Source organism: Telmatherina bonti (genome assembly GCF_933228915.1).
Source record: "Telmatherina bonti genome assembly, chromosome: 24".
Taxonomy (NCBI): domain Eukaryota; kingdom Metazoa; phylum Chordata; class Actinopteri; order Atheriniformes; family Telmatherinidae; genus Telmatherina; species Telmatherina bonti.
In genome coordinates this window covers 21,466,465-21,483,267 of record NC_136633.1, presented here as the reverse complement: position 1 = coordinate 21,483,267, position 16,803 = coordinate 21,466,465, and the positions used below count along the sequence as shown (strand labels likewise).

The 16,803-nt window shown below is 39.1% G+C and overlaps 3 protein-coding genes across 7 annotated transcripts in view; 2 read left to right on the top strand and 1 right to left on the bottom strand.

Moving 5' to 3' along the window:
- The window catches only part of appa (amyloid beta (A4) precursor protein a), a 46,441-nt gene extending 41,486 nt beyond the window's left edge, over window positions 1-4,955 (top strand). For both annotated transcript variants that reach the window (XM_079264212.1, XM_079264211.1), the window contains 4 exons: window positions 949-1,002; window positions 1,389-1,480; window positions 2,494-2,640; window positions 3,502-4,955. In XM_079264212.1, coding sequence (XP_079120338.1) covers window positions 949-1,002; window positions 1,389-1,480; window positions 2,494-2,640; window positions 3,502-3,603 — 395 coding nt within the window. In that variant the 3' untranslated portion in view covers window positions 3,604-4,955. The remainder of the gene's footprint in view (window positions 1-948; window positions 1,003-1,388; window positions 1,481-2,493; window positions 2,641-3,501) is intronic.
- A 3,539-nt stretch (window positions 4,956-8,494) lies between these two features.
- Window positions 8,495-11,455, top strand: atp5pf (ATP synthase peripheral stalk subunit F6). The gene is made up of 4 exons (XM_079263689.1): window positions 8,495-8,569; window positions 9,767-9,936; window positions 10,198-10,322; window positions 11,351-11,455. The coding sequence occupies exons 2-4, from the start codon at window positions 9,767-9,769 to the stop codon at window positions 11,377-11,379; spliced, it is 324 nt and encodes a 107-aa protein (XP_079119815.1). The 5' UTR covers window positions 8,495-8,569; the 3' UTR covers window positions 11,380-11,455.
- A 906-nt stretch (window positions 11,456-12,361) lies between these two features.
- Window positions 12,362-16,803, bottom strand: part of jam2a (junctional adhesion molecule 2a) — a 34,242-nt gene continuing 29,800 nt past the window's right edge. For 2 of the 4 annotated variants that reach the window (XM_079264196.1, XM_079264197.1), the window contains exons 9-11: window positions 16,560-16,631; window positions 13,430-13,463; window positions 12,362-13,226 (exon numbers count right to left, since the gene is read on the bottom strand). In XM_079264196.1, the coding sequence (XP_079120322.1) occupies window positions 13,188-13,226; window positions 13,430-13,463; window positions 16,560-16,631 (145 nt within the window). In that variant the 3' untranslated portion in view covers window positions 12,362-13,187. The remainder of the gene's footprint in view (window positions 13,227-13,429; window positions 13,464-16,559; window positions 16,632-16,803) is intronic. The other 2 variants (XM_079264198.1, XM_079264199.1) reach the window with 1 other exon arrangement.

Genomic DNA, 16,803 nt, shown 5'->3' with positions numbered 1-16,803 from the left:
AAAAAAACTACAATCATAATTAGAAAGTTTTTTTTTTAACATGTAGGTTCCAGTCTGTATATATTTGATGCGTTATTAATTTACAAGTTTAATTAATGACAAATGACATAAAGCACATTTTTTTTACTGGTAGGCAAACATTTAAGAAAGGTCTTTGTCATTAATTAAACTTGTAATTTAATAACACATCAAATATGGACAGACTGGAACCTACATGTTTAGAAAAACTATTTAATTATGATTGTAGTTTTTTTTTTTTTTTTTTTTTTTTAAATATTGAAAATCTTACATACTCTACCTTTTAAAGAAGAAATTTTTCTATTGAGTTGTTGAAAATGTAAAACTGAATCGCATAATAAAATCCCTGAATTCAGAGACCAAATGGAAAAAACAAGAAACCTGGGTAAAATGAAACTGAATCTGGAAAGAAAAGCACCTTCTCACTACTTTTCTACTGATAACAACAATCTTGTGGCGCAAGTCAACAACAGTGATGAGTTTATAAAGATTTTTCTGTTGCACCATCCGAGCGTGTGTTAAATACAGGATGAGATGAAGAAAATCCCCATGATGACACTAAGATCCACATCTGGATTTAATACTGAGTCAGATTTGTTTTGTGTGTGTGTGTGTGTGTGTTTGTTTCAACAACAAATCTCAGCTTGTAGAGTGTTTTGCTTTACAGTCAATTCTTCTATCAAGCTTGTTTCAATAAAAAATACTGGAATATTAGTCTGTATCAATTGTCCAATTGTTTTTTTTTCTCCTCAGTTCTTCCTACAGACTCTATCAAATGTTATTTCACACTGGTTTGACTTTTATTGCAACTTTTGACCAAAGCAGCTGCAAAATAATTCATTTTAGCTGCAGCCATGAAAACCTCAGAGGGACTGAAAGCTGATTGTTTGCATGTTTAACGAAGGAATTGTCTCCGTTTCTTGTCTCTAGTTGAGCTTGTGGACTCTCGTCCCAACCTTGACCGAGGCATTCCCACACGGCCAGGTGAGTTCTGCCACGAAATACGTCCTTTTATCCTGAAGCCAGTTTTTATCACATGCATTAATATAAATGAACTACAGGATAACACGCACATTTTAAGGTTAACTAAGGTCATAAGATATATATAGTTATATGCAAGACTGAAATATATGTACACCAGCTCTCCTCTGAGCCTTTATTTGCACACAGCCAGCTCCGCTTGACCTCCATTAAGGTGCAGGTGGGCTTGTTAAACGATTTGGGATGCAGCTATGGGATGTACGTGTACTGCATATGCTGTGCTACTGTATGTGTGCTCCAGTGAGTTTATTTTCAGCTTGTGTATCAGAAAGAGAAAGTGGCCATTTGTTATGGTCGATAACAGATCGCACTTTTTCCCCTCTCGCTAGTAACTGGAATGAAGATGGACGCTGTTCCCAAGCTGCGGATGGAGACGGAGGACAGACAGAGTACGGAGTATGAGGTTCACCACCAGAAACTGGTAAAGATACTCCCATATGCATATAAACGTGAAGGCAGCTTAATACACACACAAAGATGTTTTACCAACACGTTTGCACTTTGGCGCCTTTCCCTCCACAAGCACACACACATCCATGTCTCTACTTTGTCCTCCTGGTAAACTCCCAAGGTTGTCACCATGGAGACAGGTGCCCATAGAGAACCGCAGTAATGCATGCGTCACACTCGTGCTCTCCTTTAAAAAGTCGCTGCCCTCCAATTAGAGCGAAGTTTCGCCGCTTGCGTCTGTATTTTTCAGCTCAGTAACGTCTCCAAAGCTCTCCTTCCGCGTGCCGCCAGTAATCTGCTCCAGCATTGTAATACCAGCACAATAACCTCAATCCATCCCCAGTCAAATCCAAATCCACGTACCTTATTCCTCTCACCTAAAAGCTTCCATCCCTTAATCCCTGCATTTTATAACGTATCACATTTCTTGCATTCACAGAGAGCAGTCAGCGTGTCAGGCTGAGTCTTTAACTCCACTCTTTAATTTGATATTTACTGTAACTACAATCAGCGTCGTGCAGCATTACTGAGGAGGAGGAGGCTCCCTCCGCTTTGGTGAAGCCCAGCTGATGTCAGCATAGGCGAGGAGTTATTTTTTCCTCCCTTTGGAAGGCGCTTACTTCCATTTATTGTTAAAATATGTAACAGATTAGTTCCAGAGAGCAGCGTAATCCAGCAGAAGCGGAGCACATGACATGATCTTTTAAAGTCACGTCATGTGCTGCAGAGGAGTCATTCTGCATCAGTACTTCATGTTGTGCTGGAAGACGTCATTTTCAGCCAGATATGATTTTTAAAAAAAAGAAAGTTTCCTACAAAGCAGTCTGTCCTGTCCATGTGTTATAAATAATACCTGCAGTCTGTGATTAATTTCTGCTATAAAATTTTATTTTTAATGTTTCAAAATCATCAGATTTGAAATAATTTATTTTCTTCATTCCACCTGACCATAGTCTGTCTGTCTTTAAAAAAACAATTCCACAGGTATTCTTCGCAGAGGATGTGAGCTCCAACAAGGGCGCCATCATTGGCCTGATGGTCGGAGGTGTCGTCATAGCAACGGTGATCGTCATCACCCTGGTGATGCTGAGGAAGAAGCAGTACACCTCCATCCACCACGGAGTTATCGAGGTGAGAAGCGCCTATTTACCAAACATAACTGGATTGATGGCTTTTAACATTTCATTTCCTTCTTTTTGTTTCCATTAATCATCTCACAAGCCGTTTTTTTTATTCATTTATTTATTTTTAAACTAAAATATGTATTTGTCTGGTCAATAAGGAGGAATTTATTTAGCACGCAATTTGAGTTAAAACAAGTTAAAACAAACAAACAAAACCTTCAGATTAAAACAACAAGAGACGGGTTAATAAACACAAACAACCATAGTACCATAACTACTGATTCAAATGTTAGAGTATTAATGTAAACATGATAGTAATAGACAGTATAATTATAGTATTGTGTAATATATAATGTGTAGCAAAGTATAACGTGTAACATGTACTATATACTATACTAATACAGTAAGGTTTTGTATGATAGTACATGATGTACTATTAACCAAGTGACAATATAGAATAAAGTCATAGAAATGCAACATTCTTCAAGGCTACAAAGCTACAGTATAATAAGCTGCATATTAATAATTATAAAATGGGGTGGGAAAGTATCATAGTAGTATAATACTATACTACTAGAAGTATAATACTTCTAGGGAGTTCAAATTTTTACAAGTATACAATGTATCTACTGGTGTGTCACTGTTTTTTTTATGTGATTTGTAAAAATGAAATAAAATGAATGAATACTATGGTAAGTAAGTAAACCGTGCAAGTGTAAACGTAAAGACATGAGAGTAATTGTAAAAAACCATTAGATTAAAACTGAGTCTTTAAAAAGGTCTGAAATCATAGGTCATGTTTTCATTTGTTCACCCACCACATCGCTGTAATAAGCCCCTCCCCTTTCCCCTTCTGGCTCCTGCACAGGTGGATGCTGCCGTCACCCCCGAGGAGCGCCACCTGTCCAAGATGCAGCAGAACGGTTACGAGAACCCAACCTACAAGTTCTTTGAGCAGATGCAGAACTGAGGAGAATGTCACAAGTTAACACACATACACTCATCATCTCCTCCCTTACATCCACACACTTCCCCCCCCCCCAATCCTTCCCTCGACCAGTCCCGTGTCTCCAACAGGCAGTGAGGCTTAGATCAGCGAGTGGCTGAAATAGTCCGTTTTGAGCAGAAAAAAGTGACTGTAGTCAGGGTTTCTTTCATTTTTATTTTTATTCTTTCCTTTTTGCCTGGACGGACTCCGCCGAGCCAGTTTGCACCACATTCGTTCACTTTATTGGAGCAAAAGCGCCTTTTTAATTAAAGAAAAGAGTTTTTAGGAGTTGCTCCGTCTGGGCCTGCTGAGGAATGAAAAAAGGCTCCGCCCAGGGCATGGAAACGCAGTGTGTGCTCTCCACGCTGCTTCAGGGTCAGTGTAAGGTTGGGTTTTCTGTTGTAGGTGTGTAGTTTCATAGGAAAGCTGACCTCTGATCAGTCGGTTTGTACGCACATCTCCACCTGGGCCTCATTTCTAAAAACCAGTTGATATTCTCCAACATGTCGGCATAATCTTGTTCTTTGTGATGATGAAATAATGACGTAGAAAGTTTTAATCCAAGCAACAGGATTTATTGTAAATGAGGCCCAGCGTTCCCCATCCTGCTGCACCACTACTGCACTCTCCCTACAGTCCACACTGGAGTATAATCAGGCCTCCTCCCCCTCCCCTTACCCCTCCTCCTCCATCCCTCCCTCTATCCTCTCCTCCCTTTGCATTCTTACAACAGCTGGGCTGTGTTATGTCACACAAGGCTCTAAAGGATATCAGGAGACACTGACGATAATGATCAAGTTGACATCAGTACTAATCGTATTCTGAATGAGCTGTTTTTATTTGTTTGGGTTTTTTTTCTCGATCGTTTCCCGTTTTGTTTTTCAAAAAAGAATGAAAACAGAGAGAAAAAAAAAAAAGTTGACCGATGTAAAGTCCTTTTTTTAAATTGCGTGTAACGTTACTGAAGTAATGCTGAAGTCTTAGCTGTTCTTATGTAGTGCATGACAACAATGACAACAGGATTTGGAAAAACGTACATTTAAAAAGAAAAAAAACAAACCCAAGATCTTAACGCTGCTCTCTCGAGATCCTTTTCTCACATATAGATTGTCATTCTATCAAGATTGTACATTTAGTAACTTCTCGTGATCATGTGACTTCAAACCATGATGAAAATATATATAAATCTAAATGAACGGGCTCTGCTTTGATATGTAAAGATTCGCGTTACAGAGAGATCTGTGTGTGTTTTTTTTTTTTTTTTTTTTTTTTTTAAATTAAAGTGTGTTCCTCAGTTTTATTTTAATAATTTTTTTAAAGTTTTTTTTATTTTACCCTGCAACTTTCCTGAAGCTGCAGGAAAAGGGGGGGGGGGGGGGGTGACCTGGCTTCGTCTTTGTACATTCTTTCTTCACTGAAAGCTGTTGTGTTAAAATTCCTTACGTGTAGAGGCGTTCAGAAAAGTCCTGTTCATTTCTTTGCTTCCTCGGTTCATGTTGCTCTGTAATTAAAAAGGCATGTTGTGAAGCAAAGTTTAGGAGAAATCTAAGGAATCTGGCATGAGGAGCGAGTTAGGGTTAATTCTGCGTGTACATGTTGTCATTTTCAGTCTGGTGTTTATGTCCAGTTGTTATGCCGACACCGTCTTTTTCTTTTTCTGGGGTTTTGTAGCTCATTTTGCTTTTCTGCCGAGCGAACAGGTGGAGCGCTGGGGGTGGAGAAGGGGGAAGGAGGTGCAGAGGAAATGACTTGCAGTTCCAGATGGATAGCCAGCCAGGCTGTCTGTATGTGTATATATGATGGATTTTTGCTCCCTCCCCCCCTCTGCACGTCCCTCGTCTTCCTCCTTTTCCTTCCTTTTCCTTCTGGCACGCTGCTCACCTCTGCCATCAGCTCAACCTCGTCAACATATAGACAGGCGTTTACTGACAACAGGACGAGAAGGGGGGGGTGAAAGCAGATTAGAGTGAAAAAAATCAAGGTGGCAGGAATCTCCATTCGTCAGCTCATGTTGAAGGCTTCTCACCTCCACACGGCACTGAAAGAAGCAGAATGAGTTCTCACAACGTTCGTACAGTTCATCGTGGTAAAATCTGTGAGGAAGTAGAATCAGACGTGCCTACGGGGGCTGCAGTGGGGGAGTTTTTGGTTTTGAGAGGGGGCTCATTAGAAGCCCAACAGAGGGCAGTAGAGTAGAAGGGGAAACAGGTTTTTCTTTTCTTTCTTGTGGGTTATATATTATTGATTTAATTTTCCACTGTGTAATATTGTGCAGGCCATTTGCATTGACTGGGAAAACGCTTTCTACACTGTATTCCATAATAAAGTTTTGAATGTACATACAAACCTTTGTCTGATATTTCTTCGTTCATGCTTTTAAACATCACCGACAAGTTGTGGTGGAAATTATACACATAGCATAGTTTTAATGTGTTACTCCTTTATTAAAGATCTTTTATGTAGTACTAAAAATATATTCTGCATAGTTTAGAGTAGTTCAGAAAGCTTGCTTATGTAGGTTCATGCATAAAACTGTTCTGTTCAAGGCCTGTTTCAGCTTCGACTGTTATCTTTAAGCTGGTAGTTGTTATGACTTGTGCTGCCAGGTAAAGGTTATTTGTGTATGCCTAAAGATCGCTGTAACGCTCTGAGTGGGGGCAGAGCTCTCGAGACCTCTCGCTCGCAAAAACTGGGCATTGTCAATAAACTGGACAGAGCACAGTTGATTTCTAGATTTATTTCTCACCAGATAAATTCCACAAGTTTGGTGTCAGAAGTGGGATCTCGCGTGTTTCGGCCGGGACCGGACTGAGGGGCAGAGCTCTCGAGACCTCTCCCTTGCAACAACTGGGCATTGTCAATAAGCTGGACAGAGCACAGTAGATTTCTAGATTTATTTCTCATCAGATAGATTCCATGACACAAATTATGCCAGACATACACCCTGAAAGAGTTTTATTCAGTCTTTGGGTCATGGATGAAAACATCTGACAGGAAACAGCAGATAGAAGCTGACAGGGAGATAAGCACTAAACATCAGGCTGATATGAATGAATCCAGGCCATCTATTACACCCCCAGCTAAAACAATCTGTTTTCTGAAACTTCAGATTCTGGTAGAACATTTGGAGAATATTTCAAAACAATCCAGAGATTTGGGAATAATATCAATTGTTTATTAAATAAATGGTCAAAGCAGAAAATCAAGTTTAATAGAAAATATAACCTTAGTCAGAAATGCATTTGAAGTAACATGTAACATCCATTTTTTGTGGAGCTTTGCAAAAACCTTCCACTAAAGTTAAGGAAATATGTTTGATAACAGTTCTTGTTGGTGATGAATCTGAGACCACTGGAAAAGCTGGTTATGGTGCTACATTTGGAATGGATAAGCAGCTCTCTGCCAATGCGAAACCTCTTATTCTGTTATTGACTTCTTCTGCTTTGGTTTGTGCACTGAAACCTGGATGGATGGATGAAGGATATGTTGAGTAATGAAACCAGTTTGCCCACCGCAGTTTGATTGTAGGCTTGGGTGTGTTTGCTCCAGAATGACCAACAACCACACTGGTTGGCTTGTGGCTAATCCTGGTTGAATAATAGGAGCCATCCCAATGTATTGTATGTCTTCTTGCACATGTCACTGAGGCTCCTGTTGGTTAAATTACTAAAAAATATTAAATCCCCATTATGGTTTGTCTGTTCATACTTAAATCATCCAATCACCAAACAAGAGGCAATAGAATAAGCTGTGTGAGGTCAGATTTTGCAGGTGTTTCATTGACACGTCCCACTACAACATTGATACAAATGTTGCAGCTTTTAAAATGGAGAAATTTACAGGTTTTTTCTAAGATTTGTTTCAAACCCCACTGCTATAACAGAGAAATAATTGGCCAAAAGCATCTACAAAGCTTAAATACACCAGGCTAAGACTTGGATTTTAGTTTTAGGCGATTGTAAAGACTTAACAGAAACTTTTACTTTACTTTATTCTTTATTCCAGACACATCGGTCTATATCAGCAATTAATTAAAAAAATAAATAAATAAAAATAAAATAAAGAGAAAAACAAAACACACATTCATGTATGGACACATTGCCTATACACACACACACACACACACACACACATAATTATAAAAACATCCGTAAAGACAGACATTCATTCTAGTGCTTCCAAAAACCGGAAAAATACTTTGTGTCACTTAATTTTGGCTCAGTCATAACCAATACAATTGCATTTGTTGACTCTCTTAACCGACACATAAATCTATATATGAATTTCCTCAGCACAGCATGAAAGATAGGAACCTTATTTTGAGACAAGCATCTGACTTGCACTCGTCCATCTTGGAAGTAACAATATATTAACAGCATCATAAAATGCCACCTGAAGCTTTTTCATTTCAGCTTTGATAGTACTGCACCATAAATGAGCAGCATAAAATGGAGTACAATATGCTCTAAAAAGGGCTATTTTCACATCATCTGTCCACATATTAAACTTGCAAGCCTGAATATTTCCTTGTGCATACACTGCCGGTGGACATCATCATCACATAAATCATTTCTGATTATATGGCCTAAATATTTCACTTTGTTCACCACATTTAACTCCTGGTCTGCCATATAAAATGAAGTGAATTTTAATTTCTGATCCTCCTTGCTTCTAGCAATAATGGCAACACTCATAATAGGATTATATATGATGTCAAACTGTTTCCCGATTAATACAATTTAATGTAAACAAACTACCTTTACACTCCCTCTCCTACTCCATGTATAAACATGGCTTGCCATCGAAAAAAGGCTTTAGTTCATGCATCTTGTCATGTCAACGCGCAACGTTGCGCAGCATTTTGACCCTCGCTAGTTTACTTCCCAACACCCACAATGCATTGCGGTCATCCACATTTGGATCTTGCGCTCTGAGTGTCAAACCCAAGGTGAGTTCGGCTTTCATTACTAAATGCTTAAAAAAATCCGTTTATGCTCTCGATGTTTGTCATATGTATCTGTAGACTGAATGGCAACTGCAAGAATACAAGTGCAGAGGATAATATAACCGCTGAACGACAACTTATAACGAGATTGTTTGAGTCTGTGGCGTTAGCCAAAGTTAGCTTAGCAGGTTAGCATTAGCAAGTGATTGTAAGGTGAACGATGCAAACATTTAGTTTTAGCTCAGTAGCGCTGCCATTGAATAGAAATCTCATCATACCATTATCCAATTATTATAAGGAAAAAGTACTAAACCCGTTTGTAAAAAGTACATTTACTGCTGGATTGGTGGATGTTGGTTTTTATACATGCTAGCAGTTGCGCCGCTAATGTAAGCTAGCGTGAACATTTTGTTGTCCCAGTGAATTGTCCTTGGAGTTTTAATTACCTAAATGATTTTATATTTTATATAATAGTTTGTGCATTTTAGGTTTGAGGATGTCAGCTTCAGATCCTCTTAAATTCACTTTACCGGTGTTTGAAGGCTGTACCCTGTAGTCTACTCTGGGCATTTATCTGTTATTTAACTACTCTGTTAAATACGCTTTGACCTTGTTGGATTGTCATTAAAGCACCAATTAAACTGCATTTTACTTAAAAGATGCAACAGAATAAATAAATAAAGGTACGGTTATTTTTACTCACCACATACATGCCTTGATAAATTTATTTATTTATTAAGATGTTAATGTTTCTGAAACATTAACATCTGAAGTATAATTACAGGACAGATGGAAGAAGTTGTAAACTATAATCTGTTACCTGAAGTGCCACTCTGTCAAAAGTTATGGTGGAAATGTTCCACTTTGTGCCACTGAGGATGTGGTGGAGTGGAAGCACACTGTTGTGAAATATAACTAAAGTTCAAGCACCTTGAAGTTGGTGCGTTGTCAGGTAAATGGACTTTAAACTACAGTAGGCGACACGTGATCTGTAAATATTAAGGTTTGTGATGATCTTAAGGTTTAATTTGACAGTATTAATTGTCTTGCCATTTTATGCAATGTATGACTGCAGTAAAAGCTTTTCAAATCGACCCAGAACTTCAGGATTGAATATGTGATGTTAGGTTATTAATAATACGGTTGGTGAAACAAATTGACAGTCATGTGATCATCACATGATCTTTTCTGCTCCTTCAGATGGCGCTCCATCGGTTATTCCATCTGTCCTCTTTGCTTCGCTCTGCTGTGGGCCTGACCCTGCGGAGGAACATCGGCATCTCCGCCGTCGTCTTCAACAAGGCCAAGGATCTCGATCCCATCCAGAAACTCTTCCTGGATAAGATCTGCGACTACAAGAACAAGAGCAAGTCAGTTGACGTGCATTTCCTTTCATTTTATTAAAAATAAAGCATGTTTAATGAGGACATGGTGGCTGATCGGAGTGCAGAGAGAATCATTCGCAAAGGAAGCAACAGTTATGGTGAAACATTAACTTGCAGTCGGGTTGAAAATGGATAAAAGCTACTTTGTGATTTCTAAGCATGCAGTTTGATTTCAGTCCCACTACCTTTTTATTTATTTATTTAAATTAGTTACACTTGTTCAACATACTTATTTGGTTCTCGCAGGGCTGCTGGTGGGGTCGTGGATGCAGGTCCTTCTTACCAGAAGAACCTGTCTGAAGAAGTAACCAAACTCCAGAGGCTATACGGCGGAGGGGACCTCATCAAGTTCCCCGACCTCAAATTCACAGGTCAGTCTTTACTTTTCTATTTATTTATTAAAAAATTTGTCTTTGCTTTTTTCTGATCGATTTCAATAAACAAAATCAAAGCTGTTGTTGAAATAAACTTTAGATGAGTTGTGAATATTTAGATAGAAATGTATTAATTTATATACATTTTTATTTGCTAGTTGGTATCACGCGTAGGTTAGTTTAGAAGTCTTCTGAGAAGTTTTTTTATTTTCATTTTTTTATACGTAAAGATGCAGATGATCGTCTAAAAACACACCTTTGTCCATTTCCTTTGCTCATAACCAAGTATTAAACATATCAGGTGGCTGCTTGTTAAAGTTTACACACTTGCTGATGAGTTTCAGTATTAAAACACAACTTTATTTTCCTTTAAGAGACAAAAAATCCACTATGTATGACTCCATTAAATCTCCTGCATGGAAGTTATCTTAAAAGATAAGCCGGATGTCTGCAACAGATCTGGCTTCCACTAAATGTAACAGTTTTGTAGTTAAATAAAAACCAATGAAACCAGGAAACAGCTGTATTAACCAGAGGTAACTCTTTACACAGCAGTTCTCCCAACTCAAAATGCATCACACCGGGACTTTACCCTCACATTTCTGCACTGAGCCAAAGCTTCAGTGTTTCTGGCTCTGTGATGTAAGAGCTGTAGAAGGACAGTGCAGCCCAGACGGTGTAATCACATTGTTCAGGTTGAAGCCTGACCTGTCCTTTGTTAAAGACGGCATTGATTTATTTTTCTTATTAGCTGCTGTACTGAATGATTGGATGCGCTTAATATGATGTCGCTGTTTCTGCTTTGGGAAAGTTGCAACAGTTCTGTCTTCTCGCAGCTTAAAAGACGCCTAGTCACCTTTATCTTGGTGTCTATAAATAACGTAGAAGCTGATGCTTAGAGAGGAAGATAGTTTGTGTTTGACATCAGGGCTTCACTGTGTTTCTGATGCAAGTTCTGTTCAGCTGCAGCATCATTCAGGTTAAAAACATTTACCAAAACTTTTTTTTTTTCCCCTTCTCCACAGAGCCGAACCTTGAAGACGGACCCAAGTGAAGCATGTCCGTGTTGTAAATCTCCTACATGTCACAAATATGTTGTATTTAATAAAAATCAGTGGACCGAACCCTGATGCTCTGGCTTTTTAATATGTTTCATCTGAACGTGTTTAACTGCAGCCTGACAGTTTTGTCCAAACAATGTGACGTTGATTTGGACATTTTTTCTTTCACTTGCTAAATACAGATAATTTTTAAGGTAAGTGCCAAAAGCAGATCATCGTTTGTGTTTTAATCTGTAAATATGTGTCCTTGTTGAGCTGCAACATCCCTTTCAGTCAAACATGGTCTTTCAGCTGTGAAATGACCCAAATGCAGCATCGGGAAATGAACAATCATAGAAATGAATAATTTAAGTCAGTGGTATCTTTCGTTTTGGCTCCCAGACTAAATAACTGGTGCGTTTAAATTGCATTTCTGCATCTTTTTCCAGTTTCACAGAATTCCAGCAAGCCCAACGTCGGCTGACCTAGATGGAAATTGGCTGTCACTCTGAATTAGTCTGCAGAGTGCCACGTTATGACAAGGTCAGAGATGCATTTGAGCCTCTCCAGGATGAGTATTTGAAACCCAAAATAGCAAACAGGAAAGACTCGGTTTCCGTCTGACCAGATGCTTAAAATTCGAAGATTTGTGCCGCCGTGCTTTAAAGTGATCCCGGGACGCGGTCCACATTTTGTCCCAATCAAAAATATTAAATGCAAGGTTGCAAATCCTTTATTTTCAGAAAAGAGAGATTTTTCTTTCTGCTTCTGATGCTGTTTAGATGCACTTTAAAGATTAATGTCTTGTTCTGTGAGTGCTTTAGTGTTTCACTGTGGGAATTCAGAGGAGGCTGTGTGTGTGAGGAAGACTAATTATGCAGCACAATCAGTTAAAATTGATATAAAATGTGCACTTCAAGCAGCATAACCTCCATTTAATGGATGCTTTAGTTTTTAGATAATAAAAAAAAAAAAAAACAAGCATTACTTGAATAGAAAAGCATTTTATTACTGATACACCATTCAAATAAAAACCCGAACAAATCATCCACACAGTCAAACGGTGGCACGAGAATATCAAGACAGAAAAAATTAAGGCAAGTTTTTTTGTTTTTTATCCTTTTGTGTTTTTACAAAATAAGTGATCCATAGATCGATATGACAGACAAATTAAAAAGGCACAAGGTATACAGAATATATTTATATATAATATGAATATTTATATTAAAAAAAAGACCATGCAGGCACATCAGGATGGAATGGGGTTGGTCTCAGTTGAATTAGCTGGACTGGTTTGTTGTTACTAAGATCATGATGGTTTCCAGCGGCGTCGTGGCCTGAGACGTCCAGAAGACAAAACACTGATTTGAGGTAAGCTGCATTTAAGTCTTGAGTATTCTGAAAACTGAAAGGCTTTCACTATGGCTTCACAGAGAAGAGGGGGGGGGGGGGGGGGGGGGGAGTAATAAATCTTTGGTCAAATAAATCAAGGGAAACAACTGGCCTGCAGGAGGAAGAAACAAATTGTGATGGATTATCAATTAATCCTCATTTTGCAGAAAAGATTAATATCACCATCTGACCACCAGGGGGGAGCAGAGTACTATTAAACTGTCTTTAATCCCCTTAACAGCAGAAGACATGAGTGGGAAAAGGTGAACCACACAAGCAAAGCAAGAGAGCAAGAAGCTTTGCAACTTTACTCGATACAACTGAGAAGCGATGCGTCGGAAGATCAAGGAAAAAAAAAAAATAAATAAACCAGAATCCAGAGTTGGCACCTCATCATAGCGGGGATGTCAGTCCAAGGAAGTCCAGCTTCTCACAGCATGAATGACTGTGTGTGTTTGAAATCCTGGGGCTGAGAGGAGACGAAGAAACAAGATATATTTAATATATTTAAATATATATTTAATATAAGATATATTTAATATTTCATTAATCAGCTGTTTTGTCTCCTTGTCCTTTTTATTTTTTTTTTTCCCCTAGAATTACATCTGTGATGTGCTGATCAGGTGATCTGTAACAACGCTCCACTGGCAACTGCAGACAGGGAAGACTTACTTCTTGGGGCGGTGGGATGTAGTTGACATTGGACCTAAAAGACAAAGACAAGGTAGGCTCATGAGATGGACGGCTGCATCCTGAGTCATTTCTGCACAGATAAATACGCATCATAAGACAACAGTGGCGCTTTAACGATGAGGCATCACTGCAGAGCTGATTCACACAAACCAAAACGTACAGAGAGGTTTTAACATGTGCAGTTTGTTGAGACTTAATTAGTTGTTTCCCAAATTTAAGCTACGCTAGAACCAGAAAGTCTCCGATTGTCACAGTACTGCCAGAAATGTGCAGAAATTTTGCACCAAGCTTTTTTTTCTTTTTTTTTTTTTTAGAAGGACATGAATATAAAACTTTTTTTTTCTTTAATAAAAAAGCAAAAAGAGTCGTATAAATATATAAACAAATGCATGAAATAATAGCAAGGCTGTATTACAAAACCGAGGTGATATTTACAAATGAAGAAGGAGTGAGGGTGGAAATGCAGAGTGAGAGGCTGTGACCAGTCAGGGAGGGATTAATGGGTCAGCTCATGTCCAGTCCTCAGGGGAAGGGAGGAAGATCCTGGATCTGACTGCTCGCAGGAAGAAGGGATCTACATCTGAGAGGGAGGCAGGGATGATGCCGAGTCCTTGGCTTGCTTTTTGTGTAAACGTCTCTGAAAGTGAGGGGGGGAGGAGGGGGGGAGGTGTGGTTTTTGTGCTTCCCTCACCACCCCGGCTGCAGGTGCTGGCTGCTCTCTCCTGCAGACGGGTGTGTTTCCAGCCATCCTCCGTTTTTACAGTCAAAGTGCTCCTCTGCACGCCGCTTGGCCTCCCGCCGGGTTTCCGCTCGTCTCCGGAGGTAAACTCTGCATCCCGTGTTCAGAGCCGTGTCCTCACCTTGAACACTTGAAACATTTTCAGACACTTTAGGCATTTAAAAAGCTTCCACTGATGTGAGTCCGTCCAGGTCGGGCCAGATCCCCCCCAGTCTGCATGTGGGAAGCATCCAGCAGGGCTGAGGTGGCATCCTTACGCCGTACTTTGACTGTCTTCACTGGTGGCTGCAGGCTACAGCTCAGTGATATGTGGGCTGGGATTAGGAACAGAAACAGACGATCTGAGAGCTCTGCATGTGGCACAGGGCTGGCTGTCTAGTAGACCTGATCTAAACTCTGTTATTAAGTCAGGAATTCTCTGACTTAACAGATTTCTTCAACAAAAACAAGAAGTATGAGAAGGTTTCACACATTTGTATGTTAACATTAAAACAAGACATTTTACCAACCGACTGTAAACTGAGGCTTTCTAATCAAAGTGAAGGACCTCAAACTGAAAGTGTTAGTTTGCTTCCTGTTGATGGAGCTGAAATGTCCCTAACAGAGCATCCTTACTAAACTTTCTAATCAAAGTGAAGCACCTCAAACTGAAAGTGTTAGTTTGTCTGCCTGTTGATGGAGCTGAAATGTCCCTAACAGAGCATCCTTACAGCCAGATGATAATATAATGTGTTAACACCTTGTCAGCGGCTCAATCTGCTAGCATGCTATTACACAGAACTACTTAGACTGTAGACTTCTAGGCATTATCTGTAGTATTTCTTGATGTGTCGCAACTTATATCGTCATAGCGATATTGCTTTGACTTGGACGTTGTTAGCCTTGTGAGCCTATAAGGGTTTAACTCATGTTAACTCAGTTTTTTAGGACTGCAATGGATGAAGGACCCATCCTTCATTTGGCTTCATTTGAGCCGCTGCACTGCAGGTTTTAGAGGCTTTCTTGCTCCAACAGCTTGTTCAGTTTTACAAAATGATCCGTTGATATGAATCAGATGAAGCAGAGAAAAGCTGCAGGACAGGCCAGAGGCTCTGGAGGACCAGAGTTTAGGATCCCTGTTACTGGGTGGGATTGCTGCAGACTGATGCCTGCATGATGTCCACAAAAAGGCTCTTCATTGCTTTTTAAAAGCTGGCTGATTTCCACTATGTCAATATGTTTTTGGAATCAATTTCAGCCTGAAAAAAAACAAAAAACTACAATATAATGTAAAGGTTTCAATAAAGAAAAAATAATCACATCTTTTACAATTACTTTAAAATAAATGGAAATCTTTAAACACCTGAATTAAAAGTGGTCATTTGTAAAATGAATGTGCTACATTCCTGTTATGTCTGGAAAAAATAAAAAATAAATAAATAAAAAATCACAAAATATCTCATTATTATGATATTAAAAGTAATGATTAGTGAAAGTAGACAATATGAGATTCAAACAACAATAGAGATTCAGTCATAAATATGAGAGTTATAGTCATATTATAAGATTATAAGTAAATCTAACGTAAAATTGACTAATCCTCAGATAATGTGAAGATATTTCAGTGGAGGGAATTTTATTCTGTATTATTTTAGTGTCCATCTGTTTTATAATTTAATTTATTTAAGTTTTTTCTTATTTATCTGTTGAGAAAAATCCAGAAATTTGTCCAAAGTAGGCTGTTTAAAAAAAAAACATTTTAATCTTGAAAGCAAATTTCAATTAAGTCAGTTTGTCAAAATTACGAACAAATGAAAAATGTTCAGATTTAGAGACAGATTTAAAAACAAACTATGGCTCGTTAACACTGTCATATGTTCGATTCCCGGTCTGGTTTCCTTCCTGCGTATCACTCCCCGGCTCTCTCTGAACTCCCTTCCTGTAGAGTCACTATCAGTTAAAGACTAAAGGCAGCCGGAAAGCAAGAAACAGATTCATCTGGCTTTCACTTCCATTTTCAACCTGAACCTGTAAATATCTGCTTTTTTACTTCAACAGTGTTCCTCTTCGTCACTAAAGGGACAAATTCAACAACATGTTTTAAGTTCATTTTAAATAAATAAACTTCATCTTAAATAAACTCGGCGCCTTAAACTCCTGCAGACATGTCTAAGGAAGGAAGAAATAGAAGTCATTCTGCTCACTAATCATCACTTTCTCTTGTTAGTTTAATAGTTTCTAATTGAAGTTTGGAAGAAAAGCCCCTGTGAGCAGAAGTTCTGGCCTTAGAGGCGGTTGTGCAGGGACTAGTTCTTGGCCAGGTTCACGCCACGCTGATAATAAGATTTAAACTCTTCTGGGTGTTAATTTGCCCTCATGCGTCGCACTCACGTGTCTTCAGTTCTGTGCAGGGTTTGGCTGCTGATGTGGGCTGCACCGTGACACTGGGAGATCCAAAATGACCTGCATGGGTTGGACAGGAGGGGGGGGGGGGAGTCGGGGTGGTGGCTTAAACAATGATGGAGCCGTCTCAGACTCTGCACTGCACACCATGCTGGAGCAGGTGGGTTAATGGGATGAAATATTAAATCATTCATAAAGAGGAGCTGAATAATGGGATTGTGTATCTGCAGGG